This window comes from Podarcis vaucheri (assembly GCF_965113315.1).
Source record: "Podarcis vaucheri genome assembly, chromosome: 10".
Classification (NCBI taxonomy): domain Eukaryota; kingdom Metazoa; phylum Chordata; class Lepidosauria; order Squamata; family Lacertidae; genus Podarcis; species Podarcis vaucheri.
The window spans coordinates 76,437,598-76,460,247 of NC_138748.1; the positions used below are offsets into that span (position 1 = coordinate 76,437,598).

The following is a 22,650-nucleotide window of genomic DNA, read 5'->3' on the forward strand; positions in this document are numbered from 1 at the left end:
ACAGCCGTCATGGCGAGGAGCCCCCCCCCATCGCCCTGTCCTCCTCCTCCTCCGCGGACTTGTCTGGTCCTCTCTTCAAGCCATCTCAGTTGGTGGCCTCCCTGCCACCAGTGTGGTGTAGTGGTTAAGAGCGGTGGACTGGTAATCTGGTGAACCGGGTTCGTGTCTCCGCTCCTCCACCTGCAGCTGCTGGGTGACCTTGGGCCAGTCACACTTCTCTGAGGTCTCTCAGCCCCACTCACCTCACAGAGTGTTTGTTGTGGGGGAGGAAGGGAAAGGAGAATGTTAGCCGCTTTGAGACTCCTGAAGGGGAGTGAAAGGCGGGATATCAAATCCAAACTCTTCTTCTTCTTCCTCTCTTGTGGGAGGGAGTTCCACAAGTTTGACTCTGCGCTGCATGAAGAAGTGCTTTATCTTCTCTGACCTCCACTTTCCAAGAGTCAGTCTTCCTTTCTTGCATCGCTTAGGTTTAGGTTTTAGGGGACAGTTCATGTCCGAATGTTTCCAGGCTGCTACAACCTTAGTTTGGTACTGGAGGAGACACTTGAGAGTCCCATGGACTGCAAGAAGATCAAACCTCTCCATTCTGAAGGAAATCAGCCCTGAGTGCTCACTGGAAGGACAGATCCTGACTTTGGCCACCTCGTGAGAAGAGAAGACTCCCTGGAAAAGACCCTGATGTTGGGAAAGATGGGGGGCACAAGGAGAAGGGGACGACAGAGGACGAGATGGTGGGACAGTGTTCTCGAAGCTACCAGCATGAGTTTGACCAAACTGCGGAAGGCAGTGGAAGACAGGAGTGCCTGGCGTGCTCTGGTCCAGGGGGTCACGAAGAGTCGGACACGACTAAACGACTAAACAACAACAACAACCTCAGTTAATAAATAGGACTGGAACTTAGAGGGGAGGGGTGTTATGTACTGAGTTGACTAGGATCCAAACTGCAGCAGTCTGATTGGTCCTAGAACAATAGGATCCAAATTGCAGCAGTCTGATTGGTCCTAGAACAATAGGATTCAGAATGCAGCAGTCTGATTGGTCCAAGAACAATGCAGCAGTATGATTGGTTGGCAGGAACCACCCAATCATGCTCCAGATATAAGTGAATCCACAACCGGATTGGCTTACAGTAGAATTCCAGAATTAACCAATCATGTGCAGCCCATTGTGTAAATAATGTATATAAAGCAGATACTTTGAGGGGACATTCATTCATTCCTCCTCACCACTATGAGCTGAATAAAGAGCATGAAATCACTTTGCGACTCTGAGTATATTTCATCAGGGAAGGCGATGGGGGGCCTAAGGGTCCCCAGTTGGGCTGGCTCAGCAACGGGCTGGACCGAGCGAAAGATGGCGAGTCCCGGGGGCGCAGGGACCGAACAGCACAGGGGGGGGCGGGTGTTAGTGGCTAGGTTGCTGCTGCTGCTGCTGTTAATATTGTTTTGGGTTTGTTTGTTTTTAGGTTTAAACCTTATTCTCATGATTGTGACCAAAATCACAATCCAAACTTTTCAATGAAACAGTCGTTAAAAGCCAAGAACTCATCACGCATTTCTATTACAGACGATAAGGAAAAAATTCCGGGGTGAGAGACGAGTAGTCCAACTCCTCTGGGTGTAGTTCCCCGCGGGTGTCTGCTGTCAGTAAAAGAAGGACGCTCCAGTCAAGGAGCTCTTCTTCTTTGGCGATCCCTCATAGCCGAGTAAGATTGTCTTCCATAAACACGGTTTTAACAATGAGTCCGTAAGTGACTGTGGGGGCCAATTCTGGATCCACACGTCCTTCCACAGTGGGGACATTGGTTTCCGGGCGGGAGTTGACCACAATGGGAATTTGCCAAATATGCCTTCCTCTTAGCGCGTTTCTCCCTTGCGTCCTGAGTTCGAGTGTCTTCAAAGCCCAGGACACCTTTGGTCAAGGCTGTTCTCCAATTGGAGCGCTTGCAGGCCAGTCTTTCCCAATTGTTGGTGTTTATACTACATTTTTAAAAATTTCCCTTGAGACAGTCTTTCAAGCTCTTTTGTTGACCACCAGCATTATGCTGTCCCCCTTAAGTACCCGCCACCCAAAGAACAATAAAACTATCTATGCATATCCTTGCCCTCCAGCCTTCCTGAGGATGGCCTTTGGGAACACCTGACCTCAGCAAACCCATCAGCGGGGGTGTCCATAGTTTCCCTCAAGGTAGGGGTGCTGTGTACATGACTGTGTGTCTCAGGGATTATGGAGGCAGGGGGAGCTCTGGATTCCCCTCTTCCAGAGGAGTCATTAGACATTGGAACCAAGGAAATGGGTCAAACAGCTGAATTTTGGAGATTATTTGATTCTATACTGGATAGTCGGAGGAAACAGTACGATACATGGTAACCACCTATTGCTACAGTTTTCTTTTCTGAGCTTCTTTGCTGTTGTGTGTGTGTGGAGCCTGTGTCAATGGGTCATTGTCTTGGCCTCAGTTAAGAGGCTGTGGCGGGGACTTGTGATTTTTGGGGAGTCGTGGTTTTAACACAGAAATGCACACGAAATCCCCTTCTCCCCCCATGTTCAGTTATATGCCAGTGTTCATGTAGGAAATTAAGCAATGTATACGAAAGCCACAGAGATCATTGTGCAAGTTGTGCTGATTGTGGGCCAGAGAAGCAAAGGCAGCAGTTGCAGACCTCTGAACACACCAAGGGAGTTGGGAGAGGTTGTGTAGAGAACAATTCTTGCCCCTCTGTAGAGGAGGAAGAGACTCGTGATGGTGGTAAGTGACTCTCTGCTGAGGGGGACACATGCAGTAGAGTGCAGAGCTAACAGAATGTCCCTGGAGGTGTCCTGTCTTCCAGGCGCAAAGATTCCAGATGTGACAGAGAAGTTGCCAAGTCTTATAAAAAGCCCACTGACCACTACCCCTTCCTTCATATTCATGTGGGTACAACCAAGACTGCCACCCACGACCTTCAACATATAGCAAGGGACCAGGAGACTCTGGGCAGGAAGCTGGAGAGCCTTGGGGCACAGGTGGTCTTTCCACCACTCCTTTCTGTTGAAGGCTGTGGCCCAGGAAGAGAGAGGAAAATACCGGATGAGAACTTTCTGAGGGGAAGAGCTGTTTGACAGTGGAATGGACTCCCTTGGACGGTGGTGGACTCTTCTTCCTCGGAGGTTTTTAAGCAGAGGTTGGAGGCCACCTGCCAGGAATGCTTCAGCTGGGATGCCTGCACTGCAGGGGGTTAGACTAGAGGACCTCTAGTGTCCTTTCCAACTCTACCATTCTATGAAACAAACATTTTTTTCCAATTACTATGATCCCAATTGAGTCAGGGATTTCAACACTAGTACTAATTGGGCCCAGAAACACCTCTCACATTTCATTGCATCCTCTGTGACAGTTTTTCAATGTGAAGGGCACCCGAATATAGAAAGAGCTGCAGTTTCTTTGATATGTGACACAGGTCAGAATGCATGAGCTGTGCCTGCAAATAGTCCCAAAGCCTTTCCTTTATGGAAAAAGTTAATATAACTCTAAATATTGCATTTACATCAATTGCCATGAAGATTCCTCTTGACAGCATCAGGTCTGAGCCCCTTCAACTGCTTCTTCCCTTGCCAGGAGTTGGAGCTTATCCTGCTCCTGTCATGGACCCTTTACTTGAGACTCCTGCACTGCAGGCAGCTGGACTAGATCCGACTCAGAGTCCCCTTCAACTCTACAGTTGTATGATTCCATGACCATACTTGATGTCTTCAGGAGGCAGCTGCGTTCAGCCTCAGCCAAATCCATGGTAATGCCAGTGGCCAGGAAACCTCTGTGACTCAGTTCCCATCAGCCTGACACTCCAATGTTGGCATGATAAACAAATCAGAAATAAATGTCAAAAAAGAAATATTGGGCAGTGAGCGTGCACTCCATGGTCTTGAGAAACAAGGCCAACCTTTTTGCTAGGTTGCCAAAGTAAAAGACCACTGTTTTTTAAAGGACAGCTTCACAGCTGTCCATGGAGGCACAGGCCTATTCTGTGTCCAGGGCAGCTGTCTGCCAGCTCCATCTGGTACGCAGGATAAGACCCTCCCTGCCCGCAGACTGTCTTGCCAGAGTGGTGCATGCTCTGTTTATCTCTCGCTTGGACTACTGCAATGCACTCTAATGGGGCTCCCTTTGAAGGTGACCCGGAAACTGCAACTAATCCAGAATGTGGCAGCTAGACTGGCGACTGAGAGCAGCCGCCGGGACCACATAGTACTGGTCTTAAAGGATCTTCACTGGTTCCCAGTACATTTCCAAGCACAAGCCTAAAGCTTCTCCACCCCCATCGTTTAGCCCAGACACTGAGTTCCAGCTCCAAGGGTCTTCTGGCGGTTCCCTCCCTGCGAGAAGTGAGGTTGTAGGGAACCAGGCTGTGGGCTTTGTTGATATTAGCACCCACCCTGTTGAACGCTCTCCCATCAGATGTCAAGGAAATAAAAAACCTCTATCACTTTCAGTATACATCTGAAAGGAGACCTGTATATAGAAGCTTTTTAATGTTTGATGTTTTATTACTTTTTATATTTTGGAAGCTGACCAGAGTGGCTGTGGGAACCCAGTAGGATGGGCAGGGTGCAAATAAAATCGCAGCAACAACAATTTAAATCACAAATAAAATCACAACAGCAACTACTACTACTACTATTGTAATCCTCCTCCTCCTCCTCATTAAATCATCCTAAAATTAAATTCGTACACAGTTATTACTATGGTTCCTCCCTGCTGTGACTTGCTTGATGGCCCATGAGATGGGCGTTTTGACTGAAGCTCTTTCCACAATCCAAGGACTTGTGTGGTTTCTCCCCAATGTGGATTCTTTGATGGGAAGTGAGACTTGCCCTCTTACTGTACCCCTTTCCACATTCCAAGCACTGATATGGTTTCTCCCCACTGTGAGTTCTTTGATGGGAAGTGAGACTTTCCTTCCGGGTGAAGCTCTTCCCACATTCCAAGCACTGATAGGGTTTCTCCCCTGTATGAATTCTTTGATGGGCCTTGAGATTAGAGCTCTTTCTGAAGCCCCTTGTACATTCTGAGCACTGATATGGTTTCTCCCCTTTATGAATCATCTGATGATCTGTAAGATGGATGTTCTCACTGAATCTCTTTCTACATTCCAAGCACTGATATGGTTTCTCCACCGAATGAATTCTTTTATGAGCCATGAAGCTTTCCTTCCGACTGAAGCTCTTTCCACACTCTTGGCATTGATGGTGTTCCTCTCCATGGTGAATTCTCTGGTGTTGATGGAAGGCTTGGCTTCTGTTAAAGCTCTTTCCACATTTCAAGCACTGATATATTTTCTTCTCACTGTGAATTCCTTGATGGGAAGTGAGACTTTTCTTCCAAGTGAAGCTCTTTCCACATTTCAAACACTGATATGGTTTCTCCCCAGTGTGGATTCTTTGATGGGCCATAAGATTGGACCTCTTACAGAAGCTCTTTCCACATTCTATGCACTGATGTGGTTTCTCCCCTGTATGGATTATTTGATGGGCCGTGAGATTGGAGCTCTTTCTGAAACTCCTTCTACACTCTGAACACTGATATGGTTTCTCCCCTGTATGAATTCTTTGATGGGTCATGAGATGGATGTTTTTACGGAATCTCTTTCCACATTCAAAACATTGATATGGTTTCTGATCTCTGTGAGTTCTTTGATGGGAATAGAGATTGGCCCTCTTAATGAAGCTCTTTCCACATTCCAAGCACTGATATGGTTTCTTCCCGGTATGCATTCTTTGATGGGAAGTGAGATTGGCTCTCTGATTGAAGCTCCTTCCACATTCCAAGCACTGGTAGGGTTTCTCCCCTGTATGAATTCTTTCATGGCAAGTTAGATTGGCCCTTTGGCTGAAACTCTTTCCACATTGCAAGCACTGGTAGGGTTTCTCCCCACTGTGAGTTCTTTGATGGGCAGTGAGATGGGAGGTGCGAATGAAGTTCTTTCCACATTCCAAGCACTGATATAGTTTCTCCCCACTGTGAATTCTTTGATGGGAAATGAGACTATCTTTCCACTTGAAGTTCTTTCCACATTCTGAACATTGATATGGTTTCTTCCTCATGGGATTTATTTGATGGAAAGTGGAATGCAATCTCTGTCTGAAACGCTCTCCACACTCCAAATATTTATATGGCTTCTCCACTGTGTGGATTTTGTCCTGGTCTCCTTTGTTCTTACTTCCCAATTTAGCACCACCTGCAGTACAGAGAGAAATGGATTAGACCCACAGGAAAAAATGAACCCTCAAATTATTGAACAATGCTAATGAATGTTGTGATAGAGGAAGAACTGAAGGGAGTTCTTCCTCTCCTATTGCATGGAGCCCAGACGGCCACGTTGTTTCCCTGGAGCTCACGGCAATGAAACAATTGCTGAGATGGCTAGAGAGCTAGTGGGGGAAAACTCATTCTGAATTGGGCTGGACACTGGTTAGAGCTCAACACTGAGCCTACTAAGTGGTGATAGTGATGGCGAGGACTTTATTCACCGCCTCTATAGCCTCTGCAGAAAATGGCAGCAGGAGATTCTTTCAGGTGGTTCACGATATAATGGAACCACCTTTGCCATTGGGGCCTGGTGAGGACCCCAAGACCTCCTGCAATCATTTTGCAGGTTTTTGCAGATAAAGTTGCTCAGTTTTGGAAAGCGGTAGACTCCACCATGGCACCAGGGCCGGAGAAGGAGAATGCTAGGGTCCTGTCTAGTCAAGTTGCATGGGACCAATTCCAATATGTTACCTTTGAGGATGTGGACAGGATGCTTGGGCAAGTGAAACTAACCACCTGTCTCTTTGATCTTTGCCCATCCTGGTTCATAAAAAAGACTGAAACTGCCTTGGTCGCTCTGGTCGATGATCTCCGGCAGGCTAGGGACAAAGGTGAAAGCTGTTTCCACTTCTGCTGGATCTCTCAGTGGCCTTTGATATCACCAACCATGACATCCTTCTGGATCGTCTAGAAGAGCTGGGAGCTGGGGACCCAGTTATGCAGTGGTTCCCCCTCCTCCTCCTGGGCCATGTCCAGAAAGTGGTGTTTGGGGATGAGTTTCAGACCCCTGGGTGCTCACTTGTGGGGTGCCTCAGGGCTCCGTCCTCTCCCCCATGCTTTGTAATATCTATATGAAGCCACTGGGAGAGATCACCTGGAGGGTTGGGCTGGGTGTTCATCAGTATGTGGATGATACCCAGCCCTACCTCTCCTTTATATCAAAACCAATGAGAGTGGTGAATGCCCTGTGTGGTTGTCTGGAGGTAGTTGGAGGATGGATGGTGGATGGAGGTTAAATCCCGCCAAGACTGAAGACCTCTTTTTGGGGGACAGGATGCAGGCGGAGGGGGGGCTTCCTGTTCCTGAATGGGGTAGCTGTGTCCCTAAAGGGCCAGATGCACAGCCTAGGGGTCATTTTGGACTCACAGCTTTCCATGGAGGCACAGGTCAATTCTGTGCCCAGGGCAGCTGTCTGCCAGTTCTATCTGGTACGCTGGCTGAGACCTTCCCTGCCTGCAGACTGACTTGCCAGAGTGGTGCAAGTTCTGGTTATCTCCTGCTATCTCCTGCTTGGTGGATAAAGCAAGATGGCACCACACCCCATAGTTGCCTTTGACTGGACTTAACTGTCCAGGGGTCTTTTACCTTTACCTTTTACCACTGCAATGCACTCTGCATGGGGCTACCTTTGGAGGTAACTCAGAAACAACTAATCCAGAGTGCGGCAACTAGACTGGTGACTGGGAGCAGCCACCAAGAATGTATAACACCAGTCCTATAAAATCTTCACTGGCTCACAATGCATTTCTGAGCACCATTCAAAGTGTTATTACAGTGGAACCTCGGGTTACGTCCCGTCCTCCTTACGAACACTTCGGGTAATGAGGTCCGCTAACCCAGAAGTAGGTGTTCCGGGTAGCAAACTTTGCCCCAGGATGTGAGCAGAAGTCATGCACCGCAGCAGGAGGCCCCATTAGCGAAAGCGCACCTCAGGTTAAGAATGGTTTCAGGTTAAGAACGGACCTCCGGAATGAATTAATTTTGTAAACAGAGGTACCACTGTATTATTATTTACATGTGAGGTCTTACAACAGAGTTGGATTTTGTTTGGCCCAATCATGGAATCTGTTCCATCTCGGTCATCTCTTTGGACAACTTAACACCAACAGAAGCAATAACAAAGGACCTGAGAGAAGCTACTTCCACAACAACTCTGAAGCCTACATTTTAAAAGGCCTGGGTAGTTCAGATCAGCCTGATCATTGTTTAAAATGGTGTAAATGGAGCAAGAATATTTACAGACAAAACAGTCAATAGTCCTCCATTCAAGATAAGCTGTATCCCAGATAAGAATCCCAGGTGCTCTAAATGGTTCTGTTGAGCTCCATCAAAATCTGGGAGGTTCTTCACTGAGATATTTATGGAATCTCAAAACACACATTATGATCCAGCAGCAAGCCTTACTGAGAGAGGCCATGATCCCAAGATTTTCTGCCATGACTTCCTTATACAGAGCTCTCTGGTCAGGATCCAGTAACGCCCACTCCTCATATGTGAAATGAACAGCGACATCTTCAAAGCACACTGGACCCTAAGAGAGAAAGACAAAGTTCTCCTCTCAGACATGCTTCTTTTAAGATCTTAATATATTTGTGTGTGTGTATTTTACTCTGTATTTTAATAATGGACATTAATCTTAGTGTAAATGGATGGAACTCCACATTGCACAACATAACCCTTTTTCCAGATGGAAGGATTCCCACTCTCCTCTCCCTGTGTGCTCTTCTGGAGGGGGGGACCCTTCTATTGCCCTAAACCCCACTTCAAGGGGTGCAAGGGGGCCCTGGGGGGGAGAAGCACTTGGAGGGGGGAAAGTGCCATTGTGAAATGGATGGGTCTGGGTAGGTCCTCCTGGCCACTGTTCTGTATGGTTTGTCAACCGCTTAGAAGCCTGTTTCAGCATCCATCGATCAATCTGGAAATAAAATTATAATGATTGATAAATCAGACTAGTGACATTCAGAAGGCGAGTTAAGGCAAGGTGGCTGTCCTCATTCTCAGCAATTGAACCTTCTCAAATGTCATTTCCAGCCCTTGTTAAGGGCAGCCAAGAGGAGGAGAGAGATTCCTTGGGGGCCAGAGGCACCCTGGCTGCCCCACCCCTCAACCCCCTTCCCCACAGGGCTCCCTCCCTCTACCTGAGCTGCTTCCACAGCCGCTGAATCTCCTTCACCACCAGGAATAGATGGAAGAGGAGGTCTTGCTGGCATCATCTGGTCACCTGTGAGAGACAGAGGTAAGTAGGAAGCCAGGAGTGCAGCTGCTCTCCAAAAAGTCTCACCTTCTGAGTGTGGGAATGTTGTGGGTAGCAGGATAGGATATATTGAGTAAATATTATCCTTCCTAACTCACATGACTGAGTTTATTCATACAGCAGAGTACAACCCCCCTCTTTATACAGCAGGAAGCTAGTTGCAGATCTGTTAGAATCTCTTAAGTTCTAATATTCCTGGTAAGACCCCTAAAGATCTCCTAAAAGATAAGATCTCCTAAAAGAATCTCCTAAAAGATCTCCTAAAAGCAACAAGAAGTTTACTCACATTCAGTTCACAGTTGGATCCCTGAAGGCAGGCTTTAGCTTAGAGTTACAGAAGAGGGTTTGAGTCCATCCCATATGAGAATGAGCCCATGTCCTGGTGGCTGAGAGCCAGCAGTGCAGTCCAAGAGAATAATAGGCATCAAAAGAGGAGGTGGACCTTTTGTGTCTGGAAGGGTCACGCCCACCTACCTGGTCACATGCAAAGGAAGGATGCTCCAGATCAGATGGAACAGGAAGTTGAACTGGCTGAACCAACATTCCCCTGCATGTCCACTCTAGGCAAACTGGAAATGCTGTATTTGACTGCTTATGTTACATCCAGCACTGAGTGCATTTGGACATTTGTCCATTTCATAATTTAGATGTGTAAAAGATACATATCTCCTTGGGGCTCTTGGCTCCAAGTTTCCTCCCTCCAAAGAGGAAAAGAACCCATGGATTTGTTTTGATATCCACAGAAAGGGACCAAACAGAGAACGGGCTCCTTCCTTACCCAGCAGCCTCTCTCTGGTATCCAATGGAATCCTTTCGGTCTCAGAGAAATCTGGGGCCAGTTCTGCAAACAGATCCTGTCTCTGAAACAGCAACAAGGATTCAAAACAGAGAATATGAAGAAGGGTTAGAAAAGGAATGACAGAGGCAAAAACTGAAGGGCAATCTGATAACATTCAATGGCTGCTTTCCAAAACAAGGATGGGCCATTAGTAGAGCTTTTGGAGATGTTCTCTTTCATCATCCTTTGGAGATGTTTGGAGCCCCTTGGGAGTATCCAGAGGAAAGTCTCTCTCACCTGCTGCTCTGCCTGCTTTCTCTCCTCTGCCTGACTCAGGAGGAAACCTTCGGCCAGGGCCACCGCCTGGGAACTGGTCTCTGCTCCGCATTCCCTCACCCAGTTCTCCATCTCCAGTGGAAGGACAGCCAGGAACTGCTCCAAGATCACCAGGTCCAGCATCTCAGCTTTCGTGTGCCTTTCTGGCTTCAGCCATTGATGGTAAAGGTGGTGGAGTCGGCTGCAAACCTCTCGAGGTCCTTTGGCCTCCTGGAAGCAGAACTGCCTGAACTGCTGGGTCTGCACATGTAAGCAGAGAGTGTCCTCCTCACCCAGGATCTTCTGCACAGTTTCCCCCCAGAATCCCCCACTGCTTCCAGTTCTGATGGCATGGCTTCTTCCTGCTAAGTCTTGCGCATCCATCTGTGCTCTCAGGAAGCCTGCAAGAGAGATGAAGGAATCCTTGATGATCTGACAAGTTCTCTCTGTCCAGATTAAGAGGTGCTAGGAAATTCTACAAAACACTATCAAACCTATAATTACTTAAATCCAACTAACAATACCACCCACAATGTAACCGGCTGTGTTTAACCATATGAATTCTTTATACATCATATAAACATACCTCTTTTCATGTTATCAAATTAAGTAGAAGTTGTGGGTCTCAAAATATCCTCTGAACATTGGAGGGGTTGCGTGTCTGAATGGACACACCCGTGTCAGCCAGGAGTCTGGATAGCAGCCCTGTCTGCTTCATGGGTGGGGAAAGCTTTGCCTCTGACGGAAGGAGAATGGAGGGCCCACTTGCGTCTGGAGGAGCTCAGCCCCAGAAGAGAAGAGGAGCCCTGCAGGATCAGGCCAAAGGGGCCCCTCTTGAGTCCAGCCTCCTCATTCCACAGGGGCCAACCAGGGGTCCCTCATGGGAAGCCCACCAGCAGAACTGGGGCCCAAGAGCCCCTCTCTCCACCTGCAGCAAGTGGGACTCTGAAGCCTCGCAGCCTCCAAGGGAGGGGGAGACAGAGCATGGTCGTCATAGCGAGGAGCCACCCTGGCAAATAGAAGGGGAAGAAATGGAGGCAGTGAGAGATTTTACTTTCTTGGGCTCCACGATCACTGCAGATGGTGACAGCAGTCATGAAATTAAAAGACGCCTGCTTCTTGGGAGAAAGGCAATGACAAACCTAGACAGCATCTTAAAAAGTAGAGACATCACCTTGCCAACAAAGGTCCGTATAGTAAAAGCTCTGGTTTTCCCAGTAGTGATGTATGGAAGTGAGAGCTGGACCATCAAGAAGGCTGATTGCCGAAGAATGGATGCTTTTGAATTCTGGTGCTGGAGGGGACTCGCCCCCTCCTCCCGCTCCACCAACTGGCCTCGCCCTCTTTCAAAGTCATCTCGAATCGGTGGGTTTAACTCCACGCGGTGAGATGGAGCGATTTTCTTTTCTCTGTCCTAAATCTTCCAGCCTTTATCACTGAGACCAAGCTCTCCTTCTAACTTCCATTAATGTCCGAATGTAGCCGTCTGGCTACAACTTCACTTAATAAATGTAAATCTGAATTTGGGGCTTGCATGCCTTACCCCCCCCCCCCGACCCAAAGACCCTCCCCAAAGGGGCAAAGGAAGCGCAGATCTGCCTCTCTCCTGCGCCCTCGCCCCTCTCGCCAGGACCCTCTGCTCCTTGATTTTGGGGTCATCGTCCCCACTCCTTGCAGGAGCTGAGCAGCCCCCGCCCCCATGCACGCCCCCCTGCAGCCCTGGGACCCCCCTTCTCCCAATGGGGCCCTATGGGTCAAGGGAGAGGGGACTCACCGGGTCCCAGGAGAGGCCACGGAGGCAACATCTTCAGAGAAAGACAACAGCCCCCCCTTTTATTGGCGGGCCTCTCCAGGAATGCAGCTCAGTTCCCTTTAACTCTTGAAGGGAGGTGCTTTTCCTCTGGAAGACCTGCCCCCCCCTTACCTCCTGTCCCTTCTAGGAAGCCAGCTCTGCTCCTTTTAACCCTTGGCTAGCCGAGAAGGTCCGTATAGTTAAAGCTGTGGTTTTCCCAGTATAGCTCTACAATTACAGTATACCATTATAGCCCTCGTTACACTGGATTCCCCTCCCCCCCCCAATGACCCCTGTCTGCTAATCCATTTAGATTTTGCTTCAGGTCTGGCGATGGAATGCGGATAAAATCCTCAGTTTTAATATGTAGTGATGTATGGAAGTGAGAGCTGGACGATAAAGAAGGCTGATCGCCGAAGAATGGATGCTTTTGAATTCTGGTGCTGGAGGAGACTCTTGAGAGTCCCATGGACTGCAAGAAGATCAAACCTCTCCATTCTGAAGGAAATCAGCCCTGAGTGCTCACTGTGATACGGAACGGGGGGGGGGCAATGTCTTCTTCACTACAATATATTTGCTCAATTTCTCTAGGACTCCATCACCCCTCCCCTGTCCTCCATAATCTCTCAAGTAATACTGTCAAAATCCTGCTACAATGTATCCACTCTGTTTCTGCTTTTGCTCTCTAGTACAGAGTGGCTTAGAAATCACTGAAATCTTCAAAAATTGATATAAAATCAGCCGTGGTTCTGATCTGCTCGTTCTCGGTGCCATTCAACTCAGTTCCCCTTGGACTCCATGATGCTGTCCCTACTTCCATAATCCCCAAAGCGGCAGGTCACGTACGCAGGAACTTCTTAATCCTGTCAGATAGTTTTGCAAATCCTTCCTTCGGGCAATACTAGGTGACAGACGATGTATATTCCTGGCCCATTGTCTTGCCACCACCGGTACTCAATAAATGTGTATCTATGTATATTTCCCGCTCCGCATATCCCCCCTCCCTCATCCGAAAATGCTAATTAATGTAATCCCACCTTTTCATAATGTATTCATGACGTGTAAAGTATATTCATGATGTAACTTGTGAAACCCAACCTTCCCATAATGTATTCGTGACGTTTCATGCACTGTATTCTGGGACATGGAGGGAAATCTCAAAAGTTCATGTCACCCCTTTCTCACTGTTCAATCTCGCCTTGAACCTGTTGCGCAATAAACTTGGATCTTCTGCAGTTTGCTCCTGCGTCCGGCTGAGCTCATTTTCTTCCGCAGGGACCCACGGACTTAGTCCGATGAGCTGGGTGGCAGAGTAACCCCGCACCCAGATTTTTTCCATAACAGTTGGCTGCCCAACGTGGGGCTTGTGGTTCTCCCAAGCTGCTGACTGGGGGCCCCGAAATCTTCAGCCGGCTCCGGGCCATTTTGCCTGGGAAGATCCTTTTGGACCCCCAGCCATCTTCTGGGCGGTAATCGAAAGCCCTAGGAGTTCAGCCGGGGAGCAAAGAGGGATCCAGCCGGCTTATTCATCGATCCCGGGATCACCATAGAAGACGCGTGAGTATAAGGAAAAAGGAAAATCCAGTGCACTGGTGGGAAGGGGGTGGAAGTCTCCTGGCAACTGAATTCTCTGCCCTCCTCTCTATCGCTCCTTCTTGCCTTTCTCTTGGTCCGGTTAGTGAGAGAGACCGTGGACCGCTGCTCAACCCGAAAGGGGGGTTCTGAGCTCTATCTCTTTTCCTTAAAATCTCCAGCCAGCCGCACCAACTGGGAGTCCGAAAGTAAGACGGAGAGACCCGACTTGAAAGATAGCCGACTCTCTGCAACGGGCATCCCAGTTGAAAGCAAGGGGTTGGAGCTCTCTTTCCGAACTTCCCGAGCGTCCTTTCTAGGGGGCAGGAAGTGGTCTTGCTTTCTATCCTAATCCCAGCCGCACTGGTCGGTGCCACGTAACCGTGCGTGAGCCCGCTTCCAAAAGCAAGGGGGATTTTCAGTTCGAAATTCTATCCAGGGACCACCTGATCTGGCACTGCATGGCGCGGGCGTCCAGTAGGGCCCCTTTTCCTGAGATGTGACGATAGGTAGGAGGTTGCCAGGAGGGATAGCCCATGAGGAATTGGGCAGGACCGGCAGAGTGGAAAGAGACCCCAGGTTATAGGAAATAAGGAAATAAGGAAATAGGAAATGGAACGCAAGGAACCGGATAGCTAGAGCTCTCTAAAACCCACTAAGGAAGTTGCCAGGCAACTAGAAGCCCCTTCTCCTCTTTACTATACGTCCCTGTACTAAGCGTACCAAACCCCTAGACATACCAATCCTAATCAACCCCTCTTTTCTCCCCTTCTCTATCCCAGACACACCCCCCCAAAAAAAGGAAAAAGCAAAAAAGCAACAACAGCAACGCATGCATCTATAAAGGGGTACCCAGTCAACCAAGCGTTGTGAGCCCTGCCAGTCTGATTACCTGGTGGTGTGTTTGAAGAGGCAAGGAGGCTCATAAAACCATGTGGGACCTTCCTACTAATTTCACTTAATGAAGCCAAAGGTAGTGGCCCATCTCCTTGCAATAACCAACTAAAGGATGAGAATATATATGTTTACATGTTGTCTGTTATGTGTGTTGTCTGTTAATACATATATGAGAATATGTATGTTTACATGTTGTCCGTTATGTGTGTTGTCTGTTCCTTCTGTCTCTGGCAGACTGCCTTTCTTAAGTGTGCATAGTTTAAACTGCAAGCTTGCTTCAAAATTTAAATCTAAGGAAGTCATGCTGGATCTTAGCAGTCCTAAATAAGAGAAAATGAGAATGAAGTGTGCAAATGTTTACCCCACCTCTTGCTTTGCCCCAACTTTTGAGATTGCGAGTCTACAGTCTTATTTTGGAAGGTGCTGATAACCTAATGTTTCTGCTGCAAAAGCCTAGTTGAGCCAACTGCTCTCAAGCTAAAATGCAGTGTATGTATTTCATTAAGCATATGCCTATGAAAGTATGGTGTTCCTTCTAAGAAAATATCTGAGTCCAGTTTTAACTTTGATTTGGTTGGACAGAAGAGTTATTGTAAGGCTCCTGATATCAGTCTCTATAAGACTTCCTGGCCTCTTTTCTTAGAAAATGCCCCCCCCCTTGTTTCATTCTGTCTCTTTCAGGGTTTTTTTTTCCCCTCCTTCTCCTTCTTATTCTGTGCCACGTAAATTTACTCCTGAGTAAGCTTCCTTTAAGGAAACTGCAAGGGGGGGCATAGATTAGGCTTACTATTGCTCTGCAAGTTCAACAAAATTGTCAAATCTATGGCTGTTGTAATTATTTGTGAGTGGTTATATCAATTGAATTAACTTTGCTTTATAAAAGATCCTCTCCCTATCTTAGGAAAAATGTTAACTTCAATCTTCCTTTAAAGATAATTTCTATAGGTATGTGTGTGTTTCTGGTAGTACAAATCTTGCTATGAACCCTGTATTTTAGGGTTGGACTAGATGACCCCAGGTCCCTTTCAACTTTCCCAATTTGTGGCTGATGAGTTGAAATTCAGCCCAGGTTGGCTCTTTGTTTTTTAAAAGGTGTGATGAGAGGTGAAAGCCATGATGTTTGAAGCAGAACTGGTGATATCAAGCATTTAAGTGATTACAGTGTTTATCATTTTGTCTATTATTTACAAAAATCAGACTTAAAAGTCTACTCAAAGTTTAAGCACATACAAATGGATAATCAAGTAGAATTAGCCTTGACCAATCCATTTGTCTGCAAATGGTAAGGCCGAAATGACTGAGAATGTTTAAAAAAAAAAAAAAATTCCTATGAATTCTAACTCTCTGGCCATTTTTACTCATAAATAAGAGAGCGGTTGATTGTTCCGCGAATGGCCAGAGGGATATTAGCCCTTTCCTGTACATAAAGGAAGCAGTCTCGTTTGCTTGGGCCGAAATCGCTAGCTTTGGTAAATACTTAAATTGCTGAGTTTCTCTTTTTTGTTTAAAATCAAACCCTGTTTTCAAAATCTACTCCATACCCTTCCCTTCCCTTATTCAAATGTTAATTTAGCCAAAGGATGCAACATTTTCAATAGTACAAAAGGTTTGCTGAGACATGAACTCTGCACATGCACAGAGGCTAGATCAGCTAAAGAAGAGAGAGAGAGAGGACGGGGGGGGGGGACTGTAAGGAGGGAGAGGAGGTTTCTTCCAAATGTAAAAGAAAAGTCAGAACCATTGAGGGAAATCACCCTTAATCTGTCTTTGCCCCAGGGGCTACTTAAGACAAAAGGCTACAAAAAAAAAAAAAAAAAAACTAGCCCATCAAAAGTCAAGAGCTTTCCAGGTTCCAAATCTTAACATGCAAAATTCTTTTCACAGGTAAATATCAAAGCATTCCCCCCTGATTGGGAATTTTAGGAACAGCATTTCCTGACAGGCTTTTCACATGAAATAATTTTCCCTTTTAACAGGATATGTGAACCCTGATAACAAAGTGTTTGTCCCTTTTCCTCCCACAGCAACTTTCTTTCTGTTCTGTGAAACAAGTCTGAATCCCTGCTGTATTAGTGACCTCTATCTCTTTGTGCCTTTGACATTTTTTTTAAGTTACAAATAATCTGTTTTCATTTATTTAATCAGTTTCTCCATGATGTCTATGAAGTTAATCGAAGCACAACCAAACATTGTTTGTGGAATGGTACTTGTTTACCTTTGGCCTGAGCATTTCTTACTAATTCTGTCATTTTGGCTAGTGCAATGTACCTGCACAACTTTAAATTGCCATTCATTTTATTGGTATTAACTCATTTCCCAGTATTCCGCTATTAACATTACAGCTGATGTCACATCAAGAAACACTTTTATTTTCATTTGGGATGTTAGAATGCCAAAACAGATTACTTCAGGTTACTTATTAATTGTGTGTCTTAGCATTTATTTATTTTTGGTTCCTCATAGCTCATTTTTGTGTGTTTGTGTTTTACTTTGGGGGACATGTTCATCACATGTTGAAAGTCAGTCTCACGAAGTTCTTTTATTGAATAGCACATGGTGAATTTTAAGTTTTCCTCATTGTTTTTCCATTTTTTCCAGTCCAGTAGTAATATGTGTGGTTTTGATAATATCTTTGTACTATTTAATAATAGTTATTTTCTGAATCTGATGTCTTTGTGTCAAGTCCATTTTCATCTAACTGGTAATCTAATTTTTTGCTTTCTTTTTTATTTTTTAACCTTTGTATTTTTACAGTTCTCTTTCTATACATGTGGAGTAATTTTTTATTTTATAATATGAAAAGAACAACAACAACAAAAATTAAGTGAAGGAAAGCAAACAAACTTAGCAGATAATCACAGTAATTATATGGAAATGTGATAATGAATAAAATGTTTAATCCACTAAGATTTTATTATTTGCAACTTCCAACAGAAACCGAAGGACATCCTTTTCGCCTTTTGCCCCCTCCCTTTTCTAACTGTCTTTAAGCCCCAAAACCCTGCCCCTTACAGGATATCACTTCTACAGATGTGCAAGGATGAAAAGCAGCAACAACCCCTCATGGCTAAGGGGAGGAGTTGAATTGCAAGGACATTTTCTCACTTTTGAACCTTAAGACTGTGCTCCAGGATTCAAAAGATACATGCATAAAAGATCACAATTGTGTCAAGATATGTAACTGATATTTAATTAATTTGTTTTGTATTATGTGTTATTATGTGAGAATGTTGAAATGTGTCTGACAGTGTGATTTCCACAAAGGGGGGCAATTTTTGTGTGTAATTGTTTTTATGTTAATGTCTTATTGCTTACACACCAATGGAGAATTCTCATGCATTTTATACTTTCTAATAGCTCACACTATTCTGGAGTCCAATGTTTAGATCAATTTATAACCACATTTAATTGTTCCACCTGGCACCCTGCCAACTTTCCATATCCATTTTAAAATGTGTTAAACCTCGTTTTTCCAAGGACAAGCTTCTGGATCCATAAAACACCAGGTACATGAAGGTGCATATGCTTTGGTTTAGCAGGAATGATCCCTTATAGAGTTAAATTGACTTATTTGGACAACTGCCCTTGTTAAGAATGGTTTTCATTTAACAGATTGGTTTGAAGAGTTGAGAACCATGGGGCAAGATAAATTCAAATTGGACTCAGTTTGAATTGGGCAAGTGTATCCAGGCTGCAATTAGCCTTTTGGTCCTTTAAGTGCAAGTGAGCAACTCTCCATGCGTGCAAAACCACAGCCTATAATAGAATCCCATAGGAAGGCCAAGGCCAAGGCATCTCCCTCACGAGATGCCCAACCTATGTGCCAGCTATGGTGAATGCCAGGCAACATGGTTAAATGAAAGCCCCGAGGGGATTCAACAGACAGGATGTGTTGCTGTAGCACTATGTCAGTGTGAGACCACAGAAGAGCTAGCTTGACACCTGAGAAACACACAAAAATGGCAAAGGACAAAACACCAACTGCATTTTTCAGTCAATTAGACCTTCCTGCTAGGTGTAAAGCATAAAACACTATTGAGAATGCCACAAGTAATTTAGCAACAAAATACAAGACGTGTTCTTTATATAATACCCTATATGCAGCTACCTGCACTGATATACTTGCAAATGACCGTAAGAGGCATGGCTTGCAAGTCCCTTTCAGGTTTGCATAAAGCCACACATCCCATTCACCGAGATTTAGGGTGCGGAGAAAAGATTTGCAAGTTCTTACAGAACTTTAATGCAAATCTATCTCCGAATGGGGGACTGATACGGAACGGGGGGGGGGCAATGTCTTCTTCACTACAATATATTTGCTCAATTTCTCTAGGACTCCATCACCCCTCCCCTGTCCTCCATAATCTCTCAAGTAATACTGTCAAAATCCTGCTACAATGTATCCACTCTGTTTCTGCTTTTGCTCTCTAGTACAGAGTGGCTTAGAAATCACTGAAATCTTCAAAAATTGATATAAAATCAGCCGTGGTTCTGATCTGCTCGTTCTCGGTGCCATTCAACTCAGTTCCCCTTGGACTCCATGATGCTGTCCCTACTTCCATAATCCCCAAAGCGGCAGGTCACGTACGCAGGAACTTCTTAATCCTGTCAGATAGTTTTGCAAATCCTTCCTTCGGGCAATACTAGGTGACAGACGATGTATATTCCTGGCCCATTGTCTTGCCACCACCGGTACTCAATAAATGTGTATCTATGTATATTTCCCGCTCCGCATATCCCCCCTCCCTCATCCGAAAATGCTAATTAATGTAATCCCACCTTTTCATAATGTATTCATGACGTGTAAAGTATATTCATGATGTAACTTGTGAAACCCAACCTTCCCATAATGTATTCGTGACGTTTCATGCACTGTATTCTGGGACATGGAGGGAAATCTCAAAAGTTCATGTCACCCCTTTCTCACTGTTCAATCTCGCCTTGAACCTGTTGCGCAATAAACTTGGATCTTCTGCAGTTTGCTCCTGCGTCCGGCTGAGCTCATTTTCTTCCGCAGGGACCCACGGACTTAGTCCGATGAGCTGGGTGGCAGAGTAACCCCGCACCCAGATTTTTTCCATAACAACTGGAAGGACAGATCCTGAAGCTGAGGCTCCAAGACTTTGGCCACCTCATGAGAAGAGAAGACTCCCTGGAAAAGACCCTGATGTTGGGAAGGATGGAGGGCACAAGGAGAAGGGGACGACAGAGGACGAGATGGTGGGACAGTGTTCTCGAAGCGACCAGCATGAGTTTGACCAAACTGCGGGAGGCAGTGGAAGACGGGAGGGCCTGGCGTGCTCTGGTCAGTGGGGTCATGAAGAGGCGGACACCACTAAACGACTAAGCAACATCAAAAGCCGAGAAGTGACAGAGAACTTGCCCAGTCTTATAAAGAAAGCCCACGGACCACATCCCCATCCTTCTGATTCATGAGGCTACAAACAAGCTTGTTTTCTCCTGCTCTCCTTCCTTGAGGTTTTTAAGCAGGGGTTGGCCTTCTGTCATTTTATAAAATGCATGCATATATATATATGTGCTTTCAAGTATTTGGCTCCCAATTAATTCGGGGCTTTCTTTCAGCTTGGGAGTCAGGAATCACAGAGTTGGAAGGGACCCCAAGGGTCATCTAGTCCAACCTCCTGAAATGCAGGAATCTCGGCTAAAGCATCTGTAACGGAAAATGGGGGGGGCACTACACGGAAACAGTTTCCCCCTCCCTCCCCACAACCCGGGAGCCCAACCGCCTTCGTTCACAGTCGCATAAGCACTACAGTCCACCATAGCCATAATCTTGTACGTTCGCAATAATCAACTCCTGAAATGTAAACTCAATGTGCATCAATGAAAAGGGCATATTACTGTTTTATGAACTAACTCCCTGTTTTGTGAATCCCCTGAGGTCAACCAGTAGGGTGCTTTAAAATCTGACAGCTAGCCAATCGGGTATTACCGAACAGCGACCCCTACTGTGCAAAGTCAGCAACTGGCAGGGGATCGCTGCAAAGCCCTTAGCGCAGCCTTTGCGCGGCTGACTGACAATGGGGAAAGTCCATTAACTGTATCCATTCTGATTTCGATTGCCTTAAACGTGTTACATTATAACAAGAAGTGTCAAAATGTACCCTTTTGGACTTGACAGCGCTGGAAGAGGACTAGTCTTTGGAAACCGTATAAATTCAATGCCATTACCGATTCTCCCCATTCCCAGAGGCATTTTACTCTTACAGAGTAGGCGGACTTGGACATCACCTTCTTCCATAAACCTCTAGACAGGAGTGCCTGGCGTGCTCGGGTCCAGGGGGTCACGAAGAGTCGGACACGACTAAAGGACTCAGCAGCAACAACAACAACAACCCATAGCTCTCGCCTCTTAAAGGAGCCAGTTGCGCATCCGTGCAAAGGAAGAGCAGAGTTGCTGCCCTCCTGCGACCTCGCCCCTCCCTGGCAGGACCCTCCGCTCCTTGACTTGGGGGTCCCCCCTTGCAGGCTCCCCACATGCACTCTCCCCTGTAGCCCTGGCACCCCACCCCCCCAAATGCACCCTCTGGGAGAGAGAGAGGGGAGACTCACCGGATCCCAGCAGGCGCTACTGGGGCAGCATTGGCAGGGAGAGACAGAAGCGCCCCCTTTTTTTGCAGGAAAAGTCTGGGGAGGCGGGGAGGGGCTTTTGCTTTGGAGGACCTGCCCTCCCGTCTTTCATTCCTGCCCTCTCTAGGAATCCAGCTCCTTTCTGTTTAACCCTTGGCAGGCCGGGGGCACCCAGCTCTCCCTCTTCTCTCCCTCTCGAGGGCAGGAGCCCCGGAGGAGCCACGCGCATGGCGCGCAAAGCACCCAGAGATGCTTTATTTGGGGGGCCCTCCTGGCCGGGGGCTGAGCTTCCCCCTCCCTGGGCCAGAAACAGGAGGAGCAACTTGTCCCGGTCCTCCTCCTCCTCCTCCTTTCCCTGGGAAAGTGGAAACATTCTATCTGAGCTGTTTCACAAAGGAAAGCTAGTGTTTTGCAATGAAACTTTGTATAAAAGCGTTCGTAAATACCGTCCTTGCTTTTGTAATTTGTGTGCTCTGTGTTCTCCCATGCATTTTGGGAAACCTAATATCTTCCATGATCTTCTTTCCATCGATGGGTCTAGACAGCTAATTGTCTTCAAATGTTGTACTGTTTGCCCAGGTGTGATGCCTGAGGGGACCATCCCTTATCAATGAACCCCAGGAAAAACCCATTTCCAGTGTCAATATTGGCCTTGTCTCAACTGTGTCTGGAATATGTAAATTCTCTAATCCTCATGGAATGAGACATACCTTGACCTGCCTGACCCCCTTGTAGCCTCCCCCCCCCACTGCCACTTGGAAAGGGGGTGTCCCAGATTGTGAATATTTAAAAGACAGTTGCACACCTTTTCCCAGGCTGCGTCTTTCTTCGCTTGCAGGGACACTGAACCTTGGTCACAATCAACAGCCGATCTGAAGCTTCAAAGCCCACTTTGCTCCTCCTTTTCCCTGGTTACCTTCTCATTTTTCCTTGCTCTAACCCAGGCATGTCCAAAGTCTGTTTTGGGGCCCTAACCTGGCTCATAATAATAATAATATTTATACCCCGCTCATCTGGTTGGGCATCCCCAGCCACTCTGGGCGGCTTCCAACCAAATATTAAAATACAGTAACGCATCAAACATTAAAAGCTTCCCTAAAGAGGGCTGCCTCCAGATGTCTTCTAAAAGTCAGGTAGTTGTTGTTCTCTTTGACATCTGGTGGGAGGATGTTCCATGGGGCAGGTGCCACCACCGAGAAGGCCCTCTGCCTGGTTCCCTGTGATACGGACCGAGGGGGGGTGCCTATTCCCCCTTTCTTCCCGACTGTCCGAGGCGATGACCTCAAGGGTACCACCGCACACCCACCCTCGAACCCCCTTCACCGTTGCACAAGCACCACACTTTTCCCAGACCCTTTCCCGAGCGAAATAAGCTCAAATATATA

The 22,650-nt window shown here is 46.6% G+C and overlaps 1 protein-coding gene across 1 annotated transcript; it reads right to left on the bottom strand.

The window, feature by feature from the left end:
* Positions 1-4,500: 4,500 nt before the first annotated feature.
* On the bottom strand, positions 4,501-20,951 carry LOC309541241 (uncharacterized protein). The gene is made up of 6 exons (XM_082238860.1): positions 20,903-20,951; positions 10,396-10,814; positions 10,099-10,180; positions 9,205-9,287; positions 8,471-8,597; positions 4,501-6,215 (listed from the first exon to the last, which is right to left on the bottom strand). The coding sequence occupies exons 1-6, from the start codon at positions 20,934-20,936 to the stop codon at positions 4,720-4,722; spliced, it is 2,241 nt and encodes a 746-aa protein (XP_082094986.1). The 5' UTR covers positions 20,937-20,951; the 3' UTR covers positions 4,501-4,719.
* Between the last annotated feature and the right edge of the window lie 1,699 nt (positions 20,952-22,650).